General features: G+C 47.7%; 1 protein-coding gene across 13 annotated transcripts in view; it reads right to left on the reverse strand.

Annotated features, from left to right (window-relative positions):
* The window catches only part of anks1ab (ankyrin repeat and sterile alpha motif domain containing 1Ab), a 440,627-nt gene that overhangs the window by 66,201 nt on the left and 348,448 nt on the right, over positions 1 to 25,978 (reverse strand). For all 13 annotated transcript variants that reach the window (XM_086011497.1, XM_086011496.1, XM_086011499.1 and 10 more), the window contains 2 exons: positions 23,153 to 23,305; positions 16,534 to 16,641 (listed from right to left, as the gene is read on the reverse strand). In XM_086011497.1, coding sequence (XP_085867623.1) covers positions 16,534 to 16,641; positions 23,153 to 23,305 — 261 coding nt within the window. The remainder of the gene's footprint in view (positions 1 to 16,533; positions 16,642 to 23,152; positions 23,306 to 25,978) is intronic.

Consider the following 25,978-nt stretch of genomic DNA (forward strand, 5'->3'; position numbering starts at 1 on the left):
GCGCACAGACGCAGCGGCTTTGCTTCTCCCAGGACGGTGCTATTTACGTTTAATGTTAATGTTAATGTTATTTGTACTGGACTCATGGGAGCTTGCAAGATCACATTTCGTTGTTCATGTACTTGTGCATTGTACAATGACAATAAAGTTGAATTATTATTAATAGAAGAACATCTAGAAAACAAAAAGTATAATAATGAATAGTCAGTATAGATTTCAAAAGGGAAAATCTTGCTTGACCAACCTTATTGAATTTTTTGAAGAGGTAAGAGAGAGAGTAGACAATGGGAATGTAGTAGATGTAATTTATCTAGATTTTCAAAAGGCCTTTGATAAGGTACCCCATAATAGACCAATGAATAAGTCAGAGAATGCGGAGTCAGGGGACAAGTAGCAGAATGGATTGCTGGCTGGCTTCAAGCCAGAAAGCAGAGAGTGGGAGTAAAGGGTAGCTATTCACAGTGGCAGAAGGTGGGTAGTGATGTTCCACAAGGATCAGTGCTGGGACCACTGCTGTTCACAATTTACATTAACGAGTTAGACTTTGGAATCAAAAAATCAATTTCTAAATTTGCAGACGATACCAAATTTGGGGGGGTATAGTCAATACTGAGGAGGACTGCAACAAATTACAGGAGGATATTAATAAACTTGCAGAATGGGCATATAATTGGCAAATGAAGTTCAACACAGATAAATGTGAGGTATTACATTTTGGTAGGAAGAATAGGGAGGTCACATCACTTGGAGGGTGCGAGTCTAGGTGGGGTAGAGGAACAAAGGGATCTTGGAGTACAAATACACAAATCACTAAAAGTTGCGCCACAGGTTAGCAAGGACATTTAAAATGCAAACCAAGCCTAGGGTTTATTTCTAGAGGGATAGAATTGAAAAGTAAGGAACTTATGCTAAACCTGCATAGAACCTTGGTTAGACCACATAATTAGAGTACTGCGTGCAGTTCTGGTCGCCATATTATAAAAAGGATATAGAGGCACTGGAGAGGGTGCAGAGAAGATTTACAAGGATGATACCAGAAATGTGAGGGTATACATATCAGGAAAGGATTAACAGGCTGGGTCTCTTTTCTCTTGAAATAAGGCTGAGGGGTGACCTAATAGAGGTCTATAAAATTATGAAAGGTTTTGATAGAGTGGATACAGAGAGAATGTTTCCACTTGTGGGGAAGAGCATAACTAGAGGCCATCAATATAAGATAGTCACCAAGAAATCCAATAGGGAATTCAGAAGAAACTTCTTTATCCAGAGAGTGGTGAGAATGTGGAACTCGCTACCACAGGGAGTGGTTGAAGCGAATATTATAGATGCATTTAAGGGGAGGCTGGACAAGCATACGAGGGAGAAGGGAACAGAGGATTACGCTGATAAATTTAGATGAGGAAAGACGGGAGGAGGCTCGAGTGCAGCATAAACGCCGGCATGGACTGGTTGGGCCGAATGGCCTGTTGCTGTGCCGTATAGCCTATGTAATCCAATGTAATTTATTTCATTGCTGTTTGTGGGAGCTTGCTGTGCGCTAATTAGCTGCTGCATTTCCAATATTACTACATTGACTACACTTCAAAAGTACTTCATTGGCTGTTAAGTGCTTTGGGACATCTTAAGGTCATGAGTGGCACTATATAAATGCAAGACTTTCTTTACGAGAATTTATCCCTTTGAATGATTAACTGAATATTAAGTAAAAAATAAAATCGTGTCAATCAAACTATTCCACATATTAATTTGAAATGATGTACTGTATTGGTAGACAATTATTTTAGATTCTAAAGATACCATTCAAGACTTAGAACCAGTCTATCTCTTGGTTTACACAGGAAGTGAGTAGGTCTCAGCTGCTGAAATCTTTGAGCTGGCTCATAATACTGAAGTCCCCAGATTCTGCTGGGGTTAAGGACTTTGCCAGTCTTCAAATTATTTACTTTGCCTTCAATTTAATTACAATTTCAGTTAGAAATGCTTAAATATTACAAGACACTTCAATTTAATTAAATCTTCAATTACAACTTTTAAATCATTCGTGTTACTTCAATTCACTTATTTAAGCTTTCATAGGAACAGGAGTAGGCCATTTAGCCCCTCGAGCCTGTTCTGCCATTCAATGAGATCATGGCTGATCTGTGAACTTGCTCCATATACCCGCCTTTGTCCCATATCCCTTTATACCTTTGGTTAACAGAAATCTATCAATCTCAGATTAAAATTAACAATTGACCCGACATCAACTGCCGTTTGTGGAAGTGAGTTCCAAACTTCTACCACACTGTGTATAGAAGTGTTTCCTAACTTCACTCCTGAAAGGACTGGCTGGCTCTAATTTTTAGTCTATGTCCTCTACTCCTAGACTCCCCAACCAGTGGAAATAGTTTCTCTATCTACCCTATCAATTCCCCTTAATATCTCGAAAACTTTGATCATACCTTAGTCTTCTAAATTCCAGGGAATGCAACCCTAGTTTAAAATACAATCCTCATAATTTAACCCTTGGAGTCCAGGTATTATTCTAGTAAATCTACGCTGCACTCCCTCCAAGGCCAATATATCCATTCCTAAGGTGTGGTGCCCAGAACTGAACACAGTACTCCTGGTGTGGTCCAACCAAGGCTTTGTATACCTGCAGCATGACTTTTAACCCCCTTGTATTCCAGTCCTATAGATATAAAGGCCAGCATCCCATTAGCCTTTTTGATCATTTTTTGTACCTGTCCGTGACATTTTAATGGTCTATGTACCTGGACCCCTAAGTCTCTCTGGACCGCCACTGCTTCTAGGTTTTCACCATTTAGAAAGCACCCTGTTCTATACTTTTTAGGTCCAAAGTGGATGACCTCACACTTGCCTATATTGAAATCCATTTGCCACAATTTTGCCCATTCACTTAATCTATTAATATCTTTGTAATTTTATGCTTCCATCTACACTTATTTTGAAGAAGAACAGGGGAGTTAACCCGGTGTCATAATCAATATTTATCCCTCAATCAACATCACTAAAACAGATTATCTGGTCATTATCACATTGCTGTTTGTGGGAGCTTGCTGTGCACAAATTGGCTGCCACGTTTCCTACATTACAACAGTGACTACACTTCAAAAAAGTAGTTAATTGAGTGCTTTGGGACATCCAGTGGTCATGAAAGGCGCTATATAAATGCAAGTCTTTCTTTTTCTTTACACTGCTTACAATGCCGCCTATCGTTGCGTTATCGGCAAACTTGGATATGTGGCATTCTATCCCATCATCTAAGTCGCTAACAAATACAGTGAATAGTTGAGGCCCCAGAACAGATCCCTGTAGGACACCACTAGTCACGTTTAGCCAATTAAAGTACATGCCCATTATTCCTACTCTGTCTCCTCCCACTCAGCCCATCCGTGTTTGCGTGGGTTTCCTCCGGGTGCTCCGGTTTCCTCCCACAGTCCAAAGATGTGCGGGTTAGGTTGATTGGCTATGATAAATTGACCCTTAGTGTTCGGGGGATTAAATACGTGGGGGTACGGGGATAGGGTGGGATATGTGTTGGTGTATGGGTTACGGGGATCGGGTGGGATATGTGTCGGTGCAGGCTCGATGGGCCGAAATGGCCTCTATCTGCACTGTGGGGTTTGTGTGATCTGTGATCACCTTCCAGGTCAATAATTTGCCCTCAATTCCATGAGCTTCAACTTTAGTTAACAGTCTCTTATGAGGAACTTTATCGAATGCCTTCTGCAAGTTCATATAAATAACATCCATAGACATTCCTCTGTCCACTACTTTAGTCACCTATTCAAAAAATTCAATCAGGTTCACCGTGCATGACCCACCCTTTACAAATCCATGCTGGCTCTCTCTGATCATCTGAACATTTTTAAGGTGTTCAGTCACTCCATCCTTAATTACAGACTTTAGTAATTTCCTGACAACAGATGTTAGGCTAACCGGTCTATAATTCCCTGGTTTCCCTCTCTGACCTTTGTTAAATAACGGAATGACGTGCAATTTTCCAATTGAAAGGAACGGTTCCTGAATCGAGAGAACTTTGGAAGATCATTGTTCGGGTATCTGCAATGTTCTCACCTACTTCCTTTAAAATCCTGGGATAAAAACCATCTGGTCCTGAAGATTTGTCACTCTTTAGTGCCATTATCTTCTTCATTACTGTTAATGTGCTTACGTTAATCAACATAACAAGAACAGATTATCTGGTCATTATCACATTACTGTGTGTGGGAGCTTGCTGTGTGCAAATTGGCTGCCGCGTATCCCACATTACAACAGTGACTATACTTCAAAAGTACTTCATTGGCTGTAAAGTGCTTTGAGGCATCCAGTGGTCGTGAAAGGCGCTATATAAATGCAAGTCTTTCTTTTTCTTTCTTGCATGTATTATCTAGTGCCTGCAGTTCCCAAAGATGTGCTCAGCTGCAGCAAAAGTAACTCGTGCAAGATTGTAACGTCCTTTCACACTACACTCATAAATCCAAAGATGTGCCTCCCAATGAAAATAAGTTAGGCCTAGTCCAGGGGGCTCGTATGAATTTATACTCACTTGTGTATCTGTTGCTCAGTGTCCAGGACCATCCCAAAGTTTACCAAAATTATCAGACTTTATAGAATCTAGACATTTGTTTCCGTGTTTTGAAACAGTAATGATAACACCACTCAACCTGTGACATGGTTTGGAAGAAGTCCACAGTGTGATGAAATATTCCATTCATCACTGCCTGTGACTGTGGTTGGTTTCAGGTTCCCCCTTACCATTGTATTGCCTGTGACTGTGGTTGGTTTCAGGTTTCTCCTCACCATTGTATTGTGTATTGGAATGTATGGAATGTGTTGTGTGCAGGGCTCCGCCTATACCTGGCCTCTATGTAAGCCAGCTCAGTCTGGCCTCACAGCCAGTACTGCAGACCTCCAGGGAAGATACCTCCCTCCACTGCGTGTTATCTTCTAAGTTAATAAAAGCCTTGTTTTGTTTCGCTAACATCGAGTCTCGGGATTATTGAGGCACATCAATTTTATTAACTTATTTTTCAACACAATGGATCAACTCCTGAAACCCGAACGTTTGGATTTGGATCAGCATGCTCCGGACGCATCAGCACGCTTCGGACACTGGTTTATGTGTATGGAATTCTTCCTGGACAATTCCGCAGCCGTCAAAGACGCTACGGACGCTGCGAGTATGAAACTCGGAATTCTGCGGAATTGGGTAAGCCACCGGGTTTACCCCCTCATCCAAGATGCCGACACGTACCTGGCCGCCTGCGACATCTTAAGGGCGCATTACCAGCAGCCTACGAATGAGGTGTATGCTAGGCATCTGCTCGCCACTCGCGCACAGCGACCTGGGGAATCGGTGGAGGAGTTCCTAGGCACCCTGAAAATGCTTGGCAAAGACTGCAAGTGCCGAGATGTAAAAGCCGCAGTGTACACCGACGAGCTTGTTCGCGATGCCTTTATCACAGGCCTCAGCTCCACTTACATCCGGCAAAGACTGCTGGAAAAAACAGGATTGGACCTGAAACAGGCTGCGGACACCGCGCGATCCCTGGATGTGGCCCAGAGAAACTCGGACGCCTACTCTTCAGCCCGCGCCGTCCACGCCGCCACGTGTGCACCAAGGGCGCCGCCATCTTGGAAGGCATCTTCCCCGCCCGGCAGCCCGACACCGTCGGGGCCCCGCTCTCCCCCCAGAAGCCCTACGACAGCCGCGACGCGTCGGGGACCCAACTGCTACTTCTGCGGGCAGCCAAAGCACACCAGAAACCTGTGCCCGGCGAAAGGCACCACCTGCTTTAAGTGCGGTAAGGGGGGGCACTTTGGGAAGGTGTGCAGAGGGAACCCCGCCGGAAAACCAAAACCCGCCGCCACCGCCGCGTGTGCGCCGTGGGAGCGGCCATCTTGGACGCCATCTTGCCCGACCTCGTGGGGTCCGCCATCTTGTGAGCAGACAGCGCGGACGCCATCTTGTCTCGATCAGGGCCCTACAGTGGCATCGGTCACAGTGGACCAGACCAGGCCCCACCCGCTATCCAAATCAATGGTGGACATCGAGGTAAACGGGTGCGGGGTTAAATGTTTAATTGACAGTGGAAGCACGGAGAGTTTTATCCACCCTGAACTGGCACAACAACTCTCCCAAAAGGTGGTCCCTACTCGGGGTACCATCTCTATGGCTGATAAAACCCAGACATCGACCATTCTGGGTTACTGCACGGTACAATTGTCTGTTAACGGGACTGTATACGATAATTTTAAAGTATTAATCATGAAGAATCTATGCGCGAGCGTGATCTTGGGCCTGGATTTCCAGTGCAACCACCAAAGCATCACGCTCAAGTACGGTGGGTCCCAGCCGCCCCTCACAGTGTGCGGTCTGGCTACCCTGAAGGTAAAGCCGCCTTCGCTATTCGCGAACCTTACCCCTAACTGCCGGCCAATAGCGACCAAAAGCAGGAGGTACAGCTGGGAGGACAGGCGGTTTATCGCAACCGAGGTAGACAGGCTCCTGAAAGAGCGCATTATTGAATGCAGCAATAGCCCGTGGCGCGCCCAAGTGGTGGTGGTAAGGGGTAGCGAGAAGAAACGGATGGTGATCGACTATAGCCAAACGATCAACAGGTACACCCAACTAGACGCCTACCCGCTACCCCGCATATCAGAAATGGTGAACCAAATCGCCCAATACCGGGTGTTCTCCACCATCGACCTCAAGTCAGTGTACCACCAGCTCCCTATCAGACCAGAGGACCGCCCGTACACCGCCTTCGAGGCGAACGGACGCCTCTACCAATTCCTCAGAGTCCCCTTTGGGGTGACGAATGGGGTCTCGGTCTTCCAGAGGGAGATGGATCGCATGGTCGATGACCACCACTTGCAGGCAACCTTCCCCTACCTCGACAACGAGTTAGGAACGTAACTAAAGGTTTTTATTGACTAAATAACAGAGCCCACCCTCGTGGGTGATCGGGTCCAACAAGGAGGAATACCAGCCAGTCGACTACCTTTATACCTGGGCAGGTAGGTGGAGCCATGGGCGGAGTCGGAGGTGGTCAGCCCAGGTATAACAGCGCGACAAGAGGCGACCTCGTATAGTGATACAACAGTGAGAACGGTGATAACAATACAACAGTGATAACTATAGTGTAACGATAAAAGTGGTTTACCACATTCACCCCTTGTTTAGATTTGAGTCCGGCGGGGTGAAGTGTACTACCAGTTCTGGTATGTCAGTCTGTCCGGAGGCCTCGTAAGCCTCCCCGATCCCCGGTGCTGCATTATCCGGTGTTAGTGCTGGTGTCTGCGTGGTCGGCGAAGGCTCGTGGGGTTCCGGCATGCCGTCTACCTGGGCTGGAATTGGGGGGGTGGTGGGGGGGGGTAAAGGTGGTGTCTCCGGAGTGCCCGAGGGTGCGAGGTCTCGTAAGGAGACAGTGTCCTCCCGCCCGTCTGGGTAAGCCACGTAGGCGTACTGGGGGTTGGCGTGCAGGAGGTTCACCCTCTCGACCAGGGGGTCTGTTTTATGGGCCCTCACGTGCTTTCGCAGCAAGACGGGCCCCGGAGAGGTCAGCCAGGTTGGTAGAGTGGTTCCCGTAGTCGACTTCCTGGGGAAAACAAACATTCGTTCATGGGGGGTGGCGTTAACGGCAGTGCAAAGTAGTGACCGGATGGAGTGCAGCGCTGTCGGGAGGACTTCCTGCCAGCGGGAGGTTGGGAGGCCCTTAGACTTTAAGGCTAAGAGGACGGCCTTCCATACCGTCGCGTTCTCTCTTTCCACCTGGCCGTTCCCTCGGGGGTTGTAGCTGGTGGTCCTACTTGCTGCAATACCTCTCGCTAGTAGGAACTGACGGAGTTCCTCGCTCATGAAGGAGGAGCCCCGGTCACTATGTATATAGTTCGGGAACCCGAACAAGGCGAAGAGGTCGTTCAGGCACTTGATGACCGTGGTACTGGTCATGTCTGGGCAGGGGAAGGCAAAAGGGAAACGGGAGTACTCATCAACGATGTTGAGGAAGTACACATTGCGGTCAGATGACGGTAGAGGCCCCTTAAAGTCGATGCTCAGGCGCTCGAAGGGGCGGGTGGCCTTGATCAGGCTTGCTCTGTCCGGCCTATAGAAGTGCGGTTTGCACTCGGCGCAGGTCTGGCAGTTCCTGGTCATGGTCCTGACCTCCTCGATGGAGTAGGTCAGGTTGCGGGCCTTAATGAAATGGTAAAGTCTGGTGACCCCGGGGTGGCAGAGGTCGTTGTGGAGGGTCTGAAGTCTATCAATATGCGCGCTGGCGCATGTAATTCGTGAAAGAGCATCAGGGGGTTCGTTCAGCTTACCTGGCCGGTACAAGATATCATAATCGTAGGTGGATAGCTCGATTTTCCACCTCAAGATCTTGTCATTCTTGATTTTGCCCCTCAGCTTGTTATTAAACATGAAAGCAACCGAATGTTGGTCGGTGAGGAGGGTAAATCGTTTGCCTGCCAGGTAATGCCTCCAGCGCCGTACCGCCTCCACAATTGCCTGGGCTTCCTTCTCGACCGACGAGTGTCGGATCTCGGGGCCCTGTAGGGTCCTCGAGAAGAAGGCCACCGGCCTCCCCTCCTGGTTAAGGGTAGCGGCTAGGGCGAAGTCGGATGCATCGCTCTCCACTTGGAAGGGGATGGACTCATCCACTGCGTGCATTGTGGCCTTGGCTATGTCTCCCTTGATGAGGGAGAAGGCCGCGCACGCTTCCTCCGTGAGGGGGAAGGATGTGGACTTCATGAGGGGTCTGGCTTTGTCTGCATAATTGGGCACCCATTGGGCATAGTAGGCGAAGAGCCCCAGGGTTCTCTTAAGTGCCTTAGGGCAGTGGGGGAGGGGTAGCTCCATGAGGGGACGCATTCTTTCGGGGTCGGGGCCGATGAGTCCGTTCTCTACTACACAGCCAAGGATGGCAAGGCGCGAGGTGTTAAACACACATTTCTCCTTATTGTAGGTGAGGTTCAGCCGTTGGGCTGTACGGAGGAATTTCTCCAGATTCACGTCGTGGTCCTGCCGGTCGCGGCCGCAGATGGTGACGTTATCTAGATAGGGGAATGCGGCCTGCAGTCCGTTCTGGTCAACCATCCGGTCCATCTCCCTTTGGAAGACCGAGACCCCGTTGGTGACACCGAAGGGGACCCTAAGGAAGTGGTATAGGCGCCCATTCGCCTCGAAGGCGGTGTACTGGCGGTCCTCGGGGTGGATAGGGAGCTGGTGGTAGGCCGACTTAAGGTCGATGGTCGAGAATACGCGGTATTGTGCAATCTGATTGACCATGTCAGATATGCGGGGAAGGGGGTATGCGTCCAGCTGGGTGTATCTGTTTATGGTCTGGCTGTAGTCGATGACCAGGTGATTTTTATCGCCGGTCTTAACGACCACGACCTGGGCACGCCAGGGGCTGTTGCTCCCCTCGATGATGCCCTCCTTCAGGAGACGCTGCACCTCAGAGCTAATGAAAGCTCTGTCCCCAGTGCTGTACCGCCTGCTCTTGGTAGCGACGGGTTTGCAGTCGGGGGTGAGGTTAGCGAACAGGGAAGGTGGCGGCACCTTGAGGGTGGATAGGCTGCAGGTGTTACGCGGTGGGCGGTTTAACATTCGCTGGTTGTCGACTGTGAGAGGGGGGAGGGGTCCACCGTATGCTAGGGTTACACTTTGGAGGTGGGATTGGAAGTCCAGCCCTAGTAGGACGGCAGCGCAGAGCTGGGGGAGGACGAGGAGTTTAAAATTTTTATACTCTGTGCCCTTAACCGACAAGGTCACAGCACAGTAGCCGCTAATGTCCGTGGCGTGGGACCTCGATGCCATCGAGATTCGGTTGCGCGCTGGCAGGACAGGGAGGGAGTAGTGGCTCACCGTGTCTGGGTGGATGAAGCTCTCCGTGCTTCCGCTGTCGAACAGGCAGGTCGTGGCGTGTCCGTTTACTTTGATGTCCATCATCGACTTGGACAGGTGGTGTGGGCGGGCTTGATCCAGAGTGACGGAGGCTAGTGTGTAGGTAAGCGAGTCGTTGTCGTCGGCGGTCGTCAGGTCCGGGGGCTCGGTGGCAGTCGGGCGTGGTGGGTAAAATGGCGTCTCCCACGAGGTAGGACAAAATGGCGGAGAAGATGGCTGCCCCCATAACTCACATGAGGCACTATTGGGGTCGGTTGCCTTGATCAAAGATGGCCGCCCCCATGACTCACGTGTGGGGATGCTGGCCTCAGTTGCCGTGAAAGAAGATGGCCGCCCCCACAGTTCGCATGAGGCACTGCTGGCCTCTGAAGATCCGCTCCTGCAGGCCTTAGAGAAGTGGCCTTTCTTCCTGCAGGTTGAGCAGGTAGAGTTCCTGGCTGGGCAGCGCGACCTCGGGTGCTTCTCCTGGCCGCAAAAGAAGCAGCCGGCGGCCCGATCGCGGGTGCCCGATGTCGGAGCCGGTACCGGGGGTGGCGGGCCCGGTCGGGTCCGGGACGCCGACGCTGAGGTAGGTCCCGGGGGCGGCGCTGCGAAGGGTATTGCGGTAGGGGTCGGGCCCGAGTCCCAGGGTCGCGAGCAGTACCTGGAAAACGCCTCCTGGTCCTGATGGGCCACCTCTAGGGAGAGAGCGAGGGCTTCAGCTTTGTCCAGGTCGAGGTCTTTAGCTTCAAGCAGTCTTTGCCATGAGTAGTCGGACCGTAGGCCTTTCACAAAGGCATCGCGGATATTATCTTCCGTATTTTCAACAGCCGTCACCGCTTTAAAGTCACAGTTCCTGCCGAGTGCTCTTAGCGCCCGTAAAAATTCAGCTACAGACTCTCCTGGCTGTTGCGGGCGGGATCTTAGGAGGTGCCTGGTGTACATGTAATTTACCGGGCTCCGGTACTGCTGTTTCAGTAGGTTGATAGCGGCCTCATATGTAGTCGTGTCCTGGATGAGTGCGTATACTCTCGGGCTCGCTTGGGCGTTCAGAAGTCTTAGTTTGGATCTCTGCGGGACGCCGGATTCTTCCAGGTAGGATTCGAAGCAGTCCAGCCAGTGTTTGAAGTTGAGGGCTGAGTTTGCTGCCTGTGGGTTTAGATCCAGGTACGGTGGTTTGAGGGCTTGCAGCCAAGCCGGCTGGCGTGGCTGGTGTAGCCCGGTGTCTGAAGGCTGCTGTGGCTGTGCTTCTGGGAGGGCTCCTGGCTGGTCAGTAGCAAACATCTTTAAAATTTAGTCAATAAAATTGATATACCTATCAATTCGTCCAATAAAAAGCGACGAGTTAGGAACGTAACTAAAGGTTTTTATTGACTAAATAACAGAGCCCACCCTCGTGGGTGATCGGGTCCAACAAGGAGGAATACCAGCCAGTCGATTACCTTTATACCTGGGCAGGTAGGTGGAGCCATGGGCGGAGTCGGAGGTGGTCAGCCCAGGTATAACAGCGCGACAAGAGGCGACCTCGTATAGTGATACAACAGTGAGAACGGTGATAACAATATAACAGTGATAACTATAGTGTAACGATAGTGAACGATAAAAGTGGTTTACCACAGCGCCCAAGTGGTGGTGGTAAGGGGTAGCGAGAAGAAACGGATGGTGATCGACTATAGCCAAACGATCAACAGGTACACCCAACTAGACGCCTACCCGCTACCCCGCATATCAGAAATGGTGAACCAAATCGCCCAATACCGGGTGTTCTCCACCATCGACCTCAAGTCAGCGTGCCACCAGCTCCCTATCAGACCAGAGGACCGCCCGTACACCGCCTTCGAGGCGAACGGACGCCTCTACCAATTCCTCAGAGTCCCCTTTGGGGTGACGAATGGGGTCTCGGTCTTCCAGAGGGAGATGGATCGCATGGTCGATGACCACCACTTGCAGGCAACCTTCCCCTACCTCGACAACGTCACCATCTGCGGTCACAACCAGCAGGATCACGACTCGAACCTCGAGAGGTTCCTGAAAACCGCACAAAAACTCAACCTCACCTACAACGAGGACAAGTGCGTTTTCAACACCACGCGCCTCTGCATACTAGGCAGCGTGGTGGAGAATGGGGAAATCGGACCAGACCCCGACCGATTGCGCCCCCTACGGGAGCTGCCCCTGCCCAACACTCCCAAAGCCCTGAAAAGGTGCCTGGGGTTATTTTCTTATTATTCCCAATGGGTCCCCAACTACTCCGACAAAGTCCGCCCCCTCTTGAAAGCAGCCTCTTTTCCGCTCTCTGCTGAGGCCCACGCCGCCTTCAAAAGCATTAAGCAGGATATTGAGCGGGCCACGCTACAGGCAGTGGACGAGAACACTCCATTTCAAGTGGAAAGTGATGCGTCTGACTTTGCCTTGGCGGCCACCCTCAACCAGGCGGGGCGGCCCGTAGCTTTCTTCGAGGACCCTCCAAGGGCCCGAGATCAGACACTCCTCCGTGGAAAAGGAGGCCCAAGCCATCGTGGAGGCAGTGCGCCACTGGCGCCACTACCTAGCCGGCAAACGCTTCACCCTACTTACCGACCAGCGGTCGGTAGCGTTTATGTTCAATAATAAACAGAGGGGGAAGATCAAAAATGATAAGATTCTTAGGTGGCGGATCGAGCTCTCCACCTTCGAGTATGACATCATTTACCGGCCAGGGGCCCTTAACGAATCCCCAGATGCCCTCTCACGAGGGATGTGTGCCAGCGCCACCGGGGATCGGCTACAGACCCTCCACAACGACCTCTGCCACCCAGGGGTCACGCGGCTGTTCCACTTCATAAAGTCCCGCAACTTACCCTACTCGATTGAGGAAGTTCGGTCTCTGACCAGGAACTGCCGCACTTGCGCTGAGTGCAAGCCTCGGTTCTACCACCCTGATAGAGCCCACTTAATCAAAGCTACACGGCCCTTTGAGCGGCTCAGCTTAGATTTCAAGGGCCCCCTCCCGTCCGTCGACCGCAATGTTTACTTCCTGAACATTGTGGACGAATACTCCCGGTTCCCATTCGCCTTCCCCTGCCCAGACATGACCAGCGCCACGGTCATTAAATGCCTCAACAGCCTGTTCTGCCTGTTCGGTATGCCGAGCTACATCCACACGGATAGGGGGGCGTCCTTCATGAGTGAAGAGCTACGCCAGTACATGCTGTCCAGGGGTATCGCCACGAGCCGTACCACCAGCTACAACCCCCGGGGTAACGGTCAAGTGGAGCGAGAGAACGGGACAGTATGGAAAGCAGTCACTCTAGCTCTAAGGACCAAGGGCCTCCCTATCTCCCGCTGGCAGGAAGTCCTCTCAGATGTGCTCCATTCGATACGGTCGCTATTGTGTACTGCCACTAATGCCACGCCTCATGAACGAATGTTTAGCTTCCCCCGGAAATCCACCTCAGGCGTATCCATGCCGTCATGGCTCTCCACCCCGGGTCCGGTATTCGTGCGAAGGCATGTGAGGGGCCATAAGATGGACCCTCTCGTGGAGCCAGTGCACCTACTCCACGCCAACCCCCAATACGCGTATGTCCGGCACGCCGACGGAAGGGAGGACACCGTGTCAATAAAAGACGTCGCCCCAGCCGGTAACGACAACAACCACGGCAATAGCAGCAACAACGACCACAGCAACTCTTACCCACCCACTACTCTTTCATCACCCCCGGAAGAACATCGACCAACGGCACCCCCACCAACTACCCCTTCAACAACCCTGGCGGCACCCCCGGCAGAGACCCAGGAGGCCACCGGGGACACCCAGCCGACACCCGCGACACCACAACAGCCACGTCGGTCGCAGAGGACTACCAAACCCCCGAACAGACTAAATCTATAGAAGGGGTGAATGTGATGAAATATTCCATTCATCACTGCCTGTGACTGTGGTTGGTTTCAGGTTCCCCCTTACCATTGTATTGCCTGTGACTGTGGTTGGTTTCAGGTTTCTCCTCACCATTGTATTGTGTATTGGAATGTATGGAATGTGTTGTGTGTAGGGCTCCGCCCATACCTGGCCTCTATGTAAGCCAGCTCAGTCTGGCCTCACAGCCAGTACTGCAGACCTCCAGGGAAGATACCTCCCTCCACTGCGCGTTATCTTCTAAGTTAATAAAAGCCTTGTTTTGTTTCGCTAACATCGAGTCTCGGGATTATTGAGGCACATCACACAGCAGGGTACATTTTAATGGCCTATTTTCTCACTTTCTATCAGTAGCGTAGACAAGCAATCAGATTCAATGTAAATCAAACAATTATAGCTGCAAGTGCATAGTAATTTTCAATAGCATATCACATTATGTAGCAGATTTTTTATTCCCTGAAAGGGGCATAGATCATAAAAAAGTCAAGGCAAAAGAAGATGAAACTATAATAAGCTGGTAAATTTCAACAGTCGACACATAATTTTAAACTTTGTTTTTTGCAAACCTTGTGAAAGGTGAGAGATGTTAGTGCTAAGGAGAGGAGCACTTTCTATCTTCGGCTCCCAGTGCCAGCCAACATCAACCACTCTCAGGTTAGGTGTAACAGGTTATATCAGGCTTAACCCCAACCTTAGAAGAGCACCTGCAGCGGTCAGCCAGGAACTCAACTGAAAGCACCTAAACTCATTTCACTCACAGACAGGCAGAAATTACTTTGATTACATCAGTCTTGACTTGATTTGAACATAAGTCTTGGCGGTGAAAGGCTACTGACTAATCAAGTGCAGCTTATTATGCAAAAATGATTGCTAGTTGCTAAAGATTTTGTAAACTGCAGTTAATATGAAGATTACTGGCGATGCCTTCAACAGTGCAGCACTGTAACATTTATAGCTTCTAATGAGCATCACTAGATGATAATAGGGTACTGAATACTTTAGAAAGAGAGATGCTCGTGTTTTGTAAGAGAAATGCTCTAAGAATTGTCTTAAATGTGTCCTCAAGATGGAGTCAGTTGTGAGAATGAATGCAATGAAAGGAAAGGACTAATGCTAATTAAACGGTAAAGGCTTACACAAACTAAACATCAGGGATAGAATACAAGCTACCAAGACCACAAGCCTTGGTCATTAAGGGGACATAAAAATATCCTGCCTGATCTGGACCTGTGTTAGCTAAGTTTGGAACTCTCTTCCGCAAATGGCAATTGATACTAGGTTAATTTTAAATCTGAAATCGACAGATTTTTGTTAACTAAAGGTATTAAGGGATATGGGGTAAAGGCGGGTATAATGGGTTAGGTCACAGATCAGCCATCATCTCATTGAATGGTGGAACAGGCTCGAGGGGCTGAATGTCGCACTCCAGTTCCTATGTTCCGAAAGGCCTGAGAAGTTAGGAAGTAAACGAGCAACCTTGTCATGTTTAGGTGCCGGTGCTTCATTGATTTAGAGATCATCGACACCACAAGGGCTGTGTGAGGTGACTGACACCAGTAGGACTGAGCTCGAACATGGGTGTCACTCAGATTGATCAATGGAAGTTAGGCAGTTACTTTGAAAAGTAAGGATATATATGATGTTTTTGACACTTAGTTTACAGCCCTTAGTTTAGTTCTGTTCTTTTAGTAATCTTAGTAGACGACAGTACAGAGTTATTTGTCTTGTATATGTAAAAGAGTCTGTAAAATTAGAATGCGCATCTCTGACAGAGAAAGAGGTTACATAGTTTAAGATTGTATGGATATACCAGGAAGCTACAGGCAGATATATGTGTGCCACTTCGATATACAAGTTTCCTTGCGATCAAGGGAGCTGAGATTTCAGGCAGCTAGTCCAGATATAGCTACCAGCTTAGAAGATGAATTTACTCAGGATCAGAGGATCCAGGAGGAATGGATAGCACCTCGACAGTCGGAAGTTCATCACTCTGACGCCTCACAAGGCTAACAACATCCTCCCAGAGGAAGAGGAGTCAACCAGCTCATCCATGCCAGCTCATAAGGATGAGGTCATATAAATTCTGGAAAACTTGCCAACTATAAGCATATAGGCTTGAATCTATTCAATAGACTGGCCATCTAATGCTGTTTACTTGTGAGTTATGTAAGGAATCTAATCCTAAATTAATCTCACCAATTTACATCAAACTCAGACACTGATCATCAGTAAGTAGTTAATGCTGAATTACTATGACACACTGAACTGCTTTGTTTTCCTTGTTATTTAGTCAATCAACCCTATCTCCTAATTATTTGCATACTCAATGTTTAAGTGCTGCTAAATATGTTAATAAACAGCTGTTAGTTTATGACTTGGTTGTCTGACTTCTCTGATAATGGCAGAAGAGGGTTCATTAATTCACTTAGCCATAGTGTAAATGCTAATTATAATCCAAACTGATTGATACAAGACAGTTTGGTGAGCCACAGTTAGGCATCATTAACTCCTAGGTATAAACTGGGTGGTAAATAACAGATGGTTCCTTGACAAGGAGTTAAGACGAAGGGTTAAAGATTTGTCTGGTGCCCTTCATGAATATTCTCGTTAGGAAATTGATTTGTGTTCTTGCAATGTGTTGGTCCAACTAAGGTGATCCCTCTTTGTGCTACATCTAATACCGTTGTTAGTATTTTAAAATACGACTAGGCACAGAGCAGCAACAACACGATCATCTTACCTTCAGTTGGGACGATCGTGGTGGTTTCTGAGGTGGTTCTTCGTAGGGCCGGTCTCCAAGAGATGCTAAGATTCGTTTGCGATGACCAAGTAAGGCTATTTTCAGCACCTAAAATAACACAAAACTTAATCAGGAAAAAGAAATGATCATGCAGGAAACTGTTTATCCCACTTCACCATATGGGTGATCAATCAACTGAATACCCTTGATGTTTGAACACACTTCTCAGATAAAGTCACTTCAGGTTGAATGAAAAATAGAGGTTGCAGGAAAACCAGTCCTTTCCACAACTTACAGCCAAGGCTGATAGATTTATTTGATAAAAAATACTATTCAATAAGAATCACTCACAACCTACGTGCAATCTGCTCTTCACACGATTATGTGACCTTGCTGAATTGACAGTTATACCAGATTTGCTTTCTTAGGAAAGCAGTATCTGAATGTTCAGTCACACACATACAAGATTCTATTTCATAGGGAGAAATCTCCTAGTTGCTTTACCTATGCTCCATCTTCAAATAACCAAAAATTAATCAAGTACTTTTTAAACAGCCCAATGGCATCTATAGTTTTCAAAGAAACACAGAATTTCAATAATCTATTCTCTAAAATTGTGGTTGAAATTAGTACCCAAATGGTTATATACCCTCATAGAGAAACTTATAGTTACTATAAAATAGTGCTTGAATGAAATGAGAGGAGCCATTAGATGCTTAGAAAAAATGTTTACCCACTACTCAGTATTTCGCCATCTCCGCCATGTCTGTTCTGACGATACCACCTCCTACCTCCACCTGGACCATGACCCCACTACCGAACATCAAACCACCATTTGCAAGACTGTCACTAACCTCATCTCCTCTGGAGATCTTCCCCCCCCCACGGCCACCAACCTCATAGTTCCCCAACCCCGCACAGCCCGCTTCTAGCTCCTTCTCAAGATCCACAAACAGGACTGCCCTGGTAGACCCATCGTTTCAGCCTGTTCTTGCCCCACGGAACTTCTCTCTTCCTATCGCGACTATTTTTTCTCCCCTTGTCCAGTCTCTTCCCACCTACATCCGCGACTCTTCTGACGCCCTCTGCCACTTTAAGTTTCCAGTTTCCTAGCCCCAACCGCCTCCTTTTCACCATGGACGTACAATCCCTCTCCACCTCCATCCCCCACCAGGATGGCCTGAGGGCGCTCCGCTTCTTCCTTGAACAGAGTCCCAACCAGTCCCCATCCACCACCACCCTCCTCCACCTGGCTGAACTTGTTCTCACATTGAACAACTTCTCCTTTTGACTCCACTCATTTCCTCCAAATCAGAGATGTTGCTATGGGTACCCGCATGGGTCCTAGCTATGCCTGCTTTTTCGTGGGATATGTGCAACACTCTTTGTTCCAGTCCTACTCGGCTCCCCTCCCTCACCTCTTTTTCCGGTACATTGATGACTGTATCGGTGCCGTTTCCTGCTCTCGCCCTGAACTAGACAATTTCATTCACTTTGCCTCCAATTTCCACCCTTCCCTCACCTTCACATGGTCCATCTCCGACTCTTCCCTTCCCTTCCTCGACTTCTCCATCTCTGGGGATAGTTTATTGACCTAATAAACTACAAGCCCACTGACTCCCACAGCTAACTGGACTACACTTCCTCCCACCCCTCCTCCTGTAAGGACTCTATTCCATTCTCCCAGCTTCTCCGTCTCCGCCACATCTGCTCCGACGATGCCACCTTCCACACCAGTGCTTCCGACATGTCTTCCTTTTTCTTCAACCGAGGATTCCCCTCTACCGTGGTTGACACGGCCCTCGACCGTGTGCGTTCTATCTCCCGCACTTCTGCCCTCACCCCTGCCCCTCCCTCCCGGAACCACGATAGGGTTCCCCTCGTCCTCACCTTTCACCCCACCAGCCTACACATTTAATGGATCATCCTCCGCCATTTCCGCCACCTCCAACGTGATCCCACCACCAAATGCATCTTCCCCTCCCCCTTCAACATTCCGTAGGGACCACTCCCTCCGAGACACCCTGGTCCACTCCTCAATCACCCCTAACAGTCCTTCTCCTGGCACCTTCCCGTGCAAGCGCAGGAGATGCAACACATGCCCATATACCTCCCCCCTTCCCACTGTCCAGGGCCCCAAACACCCCTTCCAGGTGAAACAGCGATTTACTTGTACTTCCTGCAATTTAATATACTGTATTCGCTGCTCACGATGCGGTCTCCTCTACATTGGGGAGACCAAACGCAGATTGAGCGACCACTTTGCGGAACGCTTCCATTCAGTCCGTAAGGGTGACCCTGAGCTTCCGGTCGTCTGTCACTTTAATTCTCCGCTTCACTCCCACTCTGAGCTCTCTATTCTCGGCCTATTACATTGTTCCAATGAAGCTTAACGTAAGCTCGAGGAACAGCACCTCATCTTTCGATTAGGCACTTTACAGCCGTCCGGACTCAACATCGAGTTCAACAATTTCAGACAATAACCCCTGCCCCCATTTTTCATGCTGTATTATTTTGCCATTCCCATTTGCAACATTTTATCTTTCCTGCCTCTTACATAAGCACAGTATATTCTTTCAATTCCTTCCTCCCCTCCTAACCGCCGCCCCCCCCTCCACCGTCTCTGCACCTGCTTAATATCTGTTACATCTCCAGCTTTTTCCAGTTCTGATGAAGGGCCCCAGACCGGAAACATTAACTCTGTTTCTCTCTCCACGGATGCTGCCTGGCCTGCTGAGTATTTCCAGCATTTCCTGTTAACTCAGTATTTTGGTTTCATTTCTGATTATATCAGGTTAGAGTGCTTACATTTTATGACAAATTTCAGTGAAGTTAGTCTAAAAGCTTTTCGGTACAGCTCCCTCTTTTGGGATGTTGCTTTCTCTTCTACCCTTGTCCACGTGCCATGTACTTACTAGCTGCAGCTAGGAAGTGGGCAACCTGGTCCCACGTGGTTTTTCCTATGCCAGTCTGAATTAATTGCTGGAAGATGTGGAAGAGCAGCTTTTGGGTGAGTCCATTCGAACGTTCCCAGGTTTCTGTAAAAGATCAACTCATTGCTGCTCCACAGTGAAAACCAACTTAGCTCGGCTTATTGCTCCTCCCCCAAGATGGGTAAGGTGCAATGTAGTAAGACTGCAGAATGAATCCATGCCTCATTGGGTAGAGTAATCGTGGTCCAATGCATTTTGCCAGCATGATGCCCCAGTTTTTCCACAACATCAGTATCTGCATTGAATTCTGCAGCCAGATAACTTTGGGTGGTGCCAAATTCTCGAGCAATGGATTTCCTTCGGTGTTGCATGAATATTCTACAATACATGTGCCAGCATTTTGTAAAGTCAGACAAAAAGCAAATGTTTTATCCATGGAATACTCAAGGCATTTTCTTGTTTCATTTCTCATACACGGCAACCCAGCAAACCAGCTAAAGCTGACAAACAGTTTCAAAAAGCTGACACAGCCCCCAAAAGGCTCATAACTCAAAAACAGCCCTCATTACAAGCCTATGATATGTGAAAACAAGAAGCACACTGTTGTAACTTAAGCTATAAGTATCTACAATGTTTATTCATCTGTATTGTAGAGAAAAAGCATCTGCATGAAAATCTGAAGGGGTCAATAAAAATGTTGAAGGCACAAAATTGCAAGGCATTTCTGGGGGGAGGTGGTCCGAGACAAACATCCTTGGAATATTTAGAATTTTTACATTAGAATTATGTATTCGGCCGAACTTCGACTTCACAACTGATAGTTTTAAGTGGCATTTGGATTTTCAACAGACCAGACCATCACTCAACCAAAAATGACCATAAGAACCACTCTTGCACATCCAACACTCCCACCTCAGTTCACAGGGACATTACCGTTTTTGGACCACAAAGACACTGTACTCCATCCAACTCCTTACCCTTTCATAGAAACACTCTTATCTTCCAATCTTCCTAGTTTCGTTTTCCTCTCAAATTGACCTAACACTCTACACCCTCCGCCCCAGTTCCAGTTGGTATTCGTCCACCTCCCCATTCAAGCTGGCAATTCTTAACCTGCTCAGTTCAACCAGACATTTTGCTTCCCCAACCCCCCCAAGTTCAAGATGACACTCTCCTTCCTCCCCATCCCAGCAGCTCACCCCCAGACTCTCCCTTCTTCTCCCTCAAAGACCCGCCGTGTTTCTGTCCCCTTCCTGCCATCCAGTTAAAGTGTTAAAATGGGATTCCCGACCTGAGCCCGCCTCCAACCTGCCTACTTCCGGTTTTGCCGGAGACGGGGTGGGTGACCAACTCACTCCCAGGCGGCGTTACTTCAATTTAAATATTGTAATGAGGCTGGAATCATCTTTATCCCCGTCCATTTTGATTTTAACTGCCTGTGGATGGGTTTCACACAATTTGTGTAACCCGGCAGTTAAACACAGGTGGGGACTGCTGCATCCAGGAAGTAAGTGGCTCCTAGATCCAGGGTCCCTACCTAACCACCCCCCCACCCACACGAGGTCTCCGATCACCTTCCCAGGCCTCTCTACCACCCCCCACATGATGATGATGTCAGCCACAATCCTCCAGTGGCTGGCTCCGATCCTCTCTTTCCCCCCCCACCCCCCGATCCCCGGCCGAACCCCCTCCCCCCGACGATACTCTTCCAGCCCACCACCTTGATCCCCAACCCCTCCCGATCCTCTCCCCCCTCCTCCTGATCCCTGACCCCTGCCGATCCTCTCCCCCTCCTCCCCGCCGATCCTCTCCCCCCTCCTCCTGGTCCCCGACCCCTGCCGATCCTCTCCCCCTCCTCCCCCACCCCTCCTGATTCTCTCCCCCTCCTCCCGACCCCTGCAGATCCTCTCCCCTTCCTCCCGATCCCGCCTCCCAATTCCCGACCCCTGCAGATCCTCTCCCCTTCCTCCCGATCCCCGACCCCTCCTCCTGATCCCTCCTCCCGATTCCCGACCACTCCTGATCCTCTCCCCTTCCTCTCGATCCCCGACCCCTGCCGATCCTCCCCTTCCTCTCGACTTCCTCATGATCCCCAACCCCTGCCGATTCTCCCCCTCCTCCCGATCCCTGCTGAACCCCCTCCACCCCACCAATACCCTCTCTGGCTGGCTGCGGGTGGAAATCCGAGGCCTCGCATTCAAATCAGGCCCCGCCGTTAAAGTTGGCAGGGCCTGCGGGAAACCGGGCCTCCCAGGTTTCCCGCCTGCCTCGGAGGCACCCCCCCCCGCCTCCCTTGAGAAAATTCCGGCCACTACGATTCTAACTGGCATTCAATCCAGAAATCTCGTTTTTTGTTTAATTTGTGAGATAATGCATCATTTCTGCCTGGCTACAGGAATATTATTTTTGATAGTATAGGAATAGTATTCTTGATGACATTTGGCAAATTGGATGTAGTGGTGGGAGGGGGACTTATGGACCAAAACGAACTACTCTGTGATACCAATTTGCATTTATGCATAACTGTTTTGCAAGAGCATGGACTCCATTGAAATGACTCTTGAAGGTTGCTTTCAAACAAGAGTAATAGGTGTAGAAACTGTCCGAGCATTAATTATGTTAAATTAGCGAGCAAGGGCAGTTGGTAGAAATTTACTTTCATCAATCTTCTCTCCCATACCATGCCGCAATTTGGTGTCAGCAGCAAATGTGGAAGTATTCTAGAATATACATCATGGGAACTCTGATCAAGAGCAAGAACGTTCTGCTCAGTATCCTGGCCAATGTTTATCCCTCAGCCAATATTACTGAAACAATCTGGTCGTTATCTCATTGCTGTTTGTGGGATATAGCTGTGAAGCAAATTGGCTTCTGCTTTTCCCTATATTACAACAGTGACTACAAATCAAAAAGTACTTACTTTGCTGTAAAGTGCTTTGGCATGTCCAGAGGTCGTGAAAACGCTGTATAAATCCAAGTTCTTTAATTCTTTCCATCTACTTCCCTTGCCCACTAATTCAATTACATCTCCAACAATTTGTGCAGCTGTTTCTATTTTTTGAAAAGCAACATGGACGAGTTCTCAGTAGAAACTATCCCCTTCCAAAGCAGTTATGCATAATTCACAAATTTAAACACAAAATTAATTCCCGTCCAGAAGAAATATAACAACTTGTATTTATATAGCATTTTTAACAGAGTAAAGTAAAACGTCCCAAGGTGCTTCACAGGAGCGTTATCAGACAAAATTTGACATAAGGAGATATTAGGCTAAGTGACCAAAAGCTTGGTCAAAGAGGTATGTTTTAAGGAACATCTTTTAAAGGAGGGTAGGGGGTGGTTTAGGGAGGGAATTCCAGAGCTTTCATCAATGGCTATTTTGCATTGAACTAAAATATATATTATAGAGAGAGAAAATAAATTAGAGCAAGATTCATGCCCAAGGTGCGCTTTCACCTTAAAGTTTGTCAGAGCCTGTGGAGCAGGTGAGCCACAGCTCAAGGCAGCGAGGGGGATCTGACTGCCCCACCCAAAAAGAACTACAGTTCTATAACTTACTTCATGGTGAAGTAGAAATAAGGTAGAATTATGTGAATATATGATTTTTCAGTAGGTGTCAGATCTGATAAAAACAGCATTTTCACCATCTCCTTACAAGACGACAAATACTAGTTTATTTAGCTTACATTTACAATTTCCAGTTCCCAGAGGTTTTTCACACAGTCCATTGAATTGTACCCACTGGACAGAAAGGCTTGATTGTAATCCTCCAGTCCAAGTGATTCCAACCATGCTGCGATTGAAGTATTGCTGTTTCCATCAAAACCAAATGGTTTAATCTGCAATACAAAATCAATAATCAGAATATATTATATTGAGTTGCCTCAGCTGATAAAACCATAACAATGGCAATTCAGCTTGTTCTCATTACTAAGAATAAAAACACTACAATTTTGGGGAGGTTACCAACTCTTCAAATCATAACGATTTTTTCCCCATGAAATTTAGTTTGTCTAGAGGCCTGCTACACAGTGAATTATATAATCCATGTGTTTCTCTTACAGTTAAAATCCATCATAACTGGTGGCATATTTGATGCTCCAACATCCTGTGCCATGCAGAAGAACATTGCATCCATAATTCCCTATACTAGAATATCTTCATCCTAGCTGTGCCATCAAGGAGCAGCGAGGAGTATTTTGTTTGGCCAGTCAAGTGTCTGACACACATGGAAACCAATCACCATGTTGAAGAGTCTCCAAATTAAGCTACTGAGAAATCTAGACACTCAGGCTTTTTGCTTGCCTGATAGAGTACACATTTGGTTCCTAAAAGGACACACCTCACTTATCCAAGCTCAGGGACCTTAGCTGGCAGAACCAAGGCTTAGGGAACCCATGAATACATAGGGGTACAGCTGGAGTCTAACTGCCCAGCCTACAAGATTAGAACACTGGCAAACTTGCCACCATTTGTCTAGCTGGTACCACCCTACTTGTTAGGACATTAGTTTACAGAATTAACCAGAGCCAAGTGGAATGAAGAGGCAAACTACTGCGGATGCTGGAAATCTGAAATACAAACAGAAAATGCTGGAAACACTCAGCAGGTCAGGCAGCATCTGTGAAGAGAGAGACAGAGTTAACGTCTCAGGTCTGTGACCTTCTGCCAGAACTGGAAAATGTTACAGATGTAACAGGTTTTAGGCAAGCACAGAGGCCGGGAAGGTGGGGGGCAAAGAACAAAAGGGAAGGTCTGCGATAGGGTGGAAGGCAGGGGTGATTTAAATGACAAAAGGGAATATAGTGCAAGGCAAAAAGGGGGTGGTAATAGGACAAGTGAAGAAACAAAAGATAGGTCTAGAGGAGCTGTAAATGGCAACAGCAGAATCATTACCAGCAAGTTATCCAAAAAAATGGGAGCAGTGGTTATGATCTGAAATTGTTGAACTCAATGCCGAGTCCGGAGGGCTGTAAAGTGCCTAATCGAAAAATGAGATGCTGTTTCTTGAGCTGAAAAGAATTAGTTCCCAGTGATAGGTCTACCCCTTCAGATTCCATCATGCGCCAGGCTGGATGATCAACTGGAACACTACTGACCGATCTGGTTCAGGTATTGGATTGCTGAGAGAAGATTTGGTTCCAAACCTCCATTGCTATGCATATCATCTTAGAACCTTCTTGACTTCAGTAACCCAGCATGGGTTTGAGCCCTCAATAGGTGGAGAAGTACCAGGACCTCCACATGAGTGACACAGTAAGTAACGTCTGGGGAATAAGCAGGAGAATGGACTTGACTAATGGTGAATGAAGAAAAACAACATGACAGGCTGAAGTGCCCGTTTCTGTACTATTAACATTCTTTGATTCTATGAAAGCCTGTAAGGGCGACGAGGGTGTAAAATGGAAAGTGCTTGATGCACTTTAGATACTCAGCTCCCAAACTAAAAAAAACATTCTATTACCCAGCACAAACCTCTCTCACCCTGACAAATCAAAAACAAAAAAAATTTAAGGTCTAGATTTTTTTTTAAAAGACATGAATCACTTATGACAGAGCTCTGTGATGCCAGCATCCCCACAGCTTTGTCTTCTTATGCATCTGCTAACCATTTATTGTCCAACTCTGTGTTCTCCTACCAAAACACGAGTCTTCCTAGAACTGTCATTAAAATGATAATCAAAGACCCTGTTGAAAGACCTAAAGATAATCGTGGATGTCAAACACCAATTAAGTGGAAAATATTCACAGTAATCCACCTCAAGGTACCTGATGTGAGCACCAATAACTTACATGGCATTAAGGATTACTTGCTGCAAATATTTGGTGTTTGACAATTAATATGTTATCCATCATCATCCTTTTGCTTACTTGCTCAAGCATTTCCTGATGTGTCTTTTTAAAAGATGAACGCAATGTAATATCAAGGGGTTATGACGGTGAACAGGACCTAAAGCATGCAAATCCTAAAGGGCTGTGGTTGTTCTTTCAGCACAATTAATGCAAGGCTGAAAATGTAACTGCTGAGCTTTTTCACAATTCATTGATCATAGTAACAGCTGAGAAATCTTGGGAAAAGTATTCAAGATGTAGCTTCACAATTTGCAGCATTTCAAATTCAAACCTAACTATTATATTTCATATGCAAGAAGCACATCTTCAGATTCATTTCATAATACGGCAAATAAGAGTTGATAAACTTGAAACTTTATTTGGGAAGAAATCAGTAGCCTCCTCCTTCTCCCTATTGACCCCACCCCGCCACCACCCTCCAAAAATATATATATTAGAGCCGGTGATGGAAGTTGGTGCATTCCAGCACAGGTAGAACTATTCTTGGTTGGCCCTCCTCCATCCTCTAATGGAGACTCTAGATTAAATAAATCAACCAATTCACTAATACTTTTCTGTCCTTTTATGTCTCCTTTCTCCTTGCTGACCCTTGCATACAATCCTAGAGCGTCAGTAGGTGGTCAATTTGTGAACCCAGGAATGACGTGTCTTTCAATCCA

The sequence above is a fragment of the Somniosus microcephalus genome, chromosome 18 (assembly GCF_052327205.1).
Source record: "Somniosus microcephalus isolate GS21.2 chromosome 18, FLI_Smic_1.0, whole genome shotgun sequence".
Classification (NCBI taxonomy): Eukaryota; Metazoa; Chordata; class Chondrichthyes; order Squaliformes; family Somniosidae; genus Somniosus; species Somniosus microcephalus.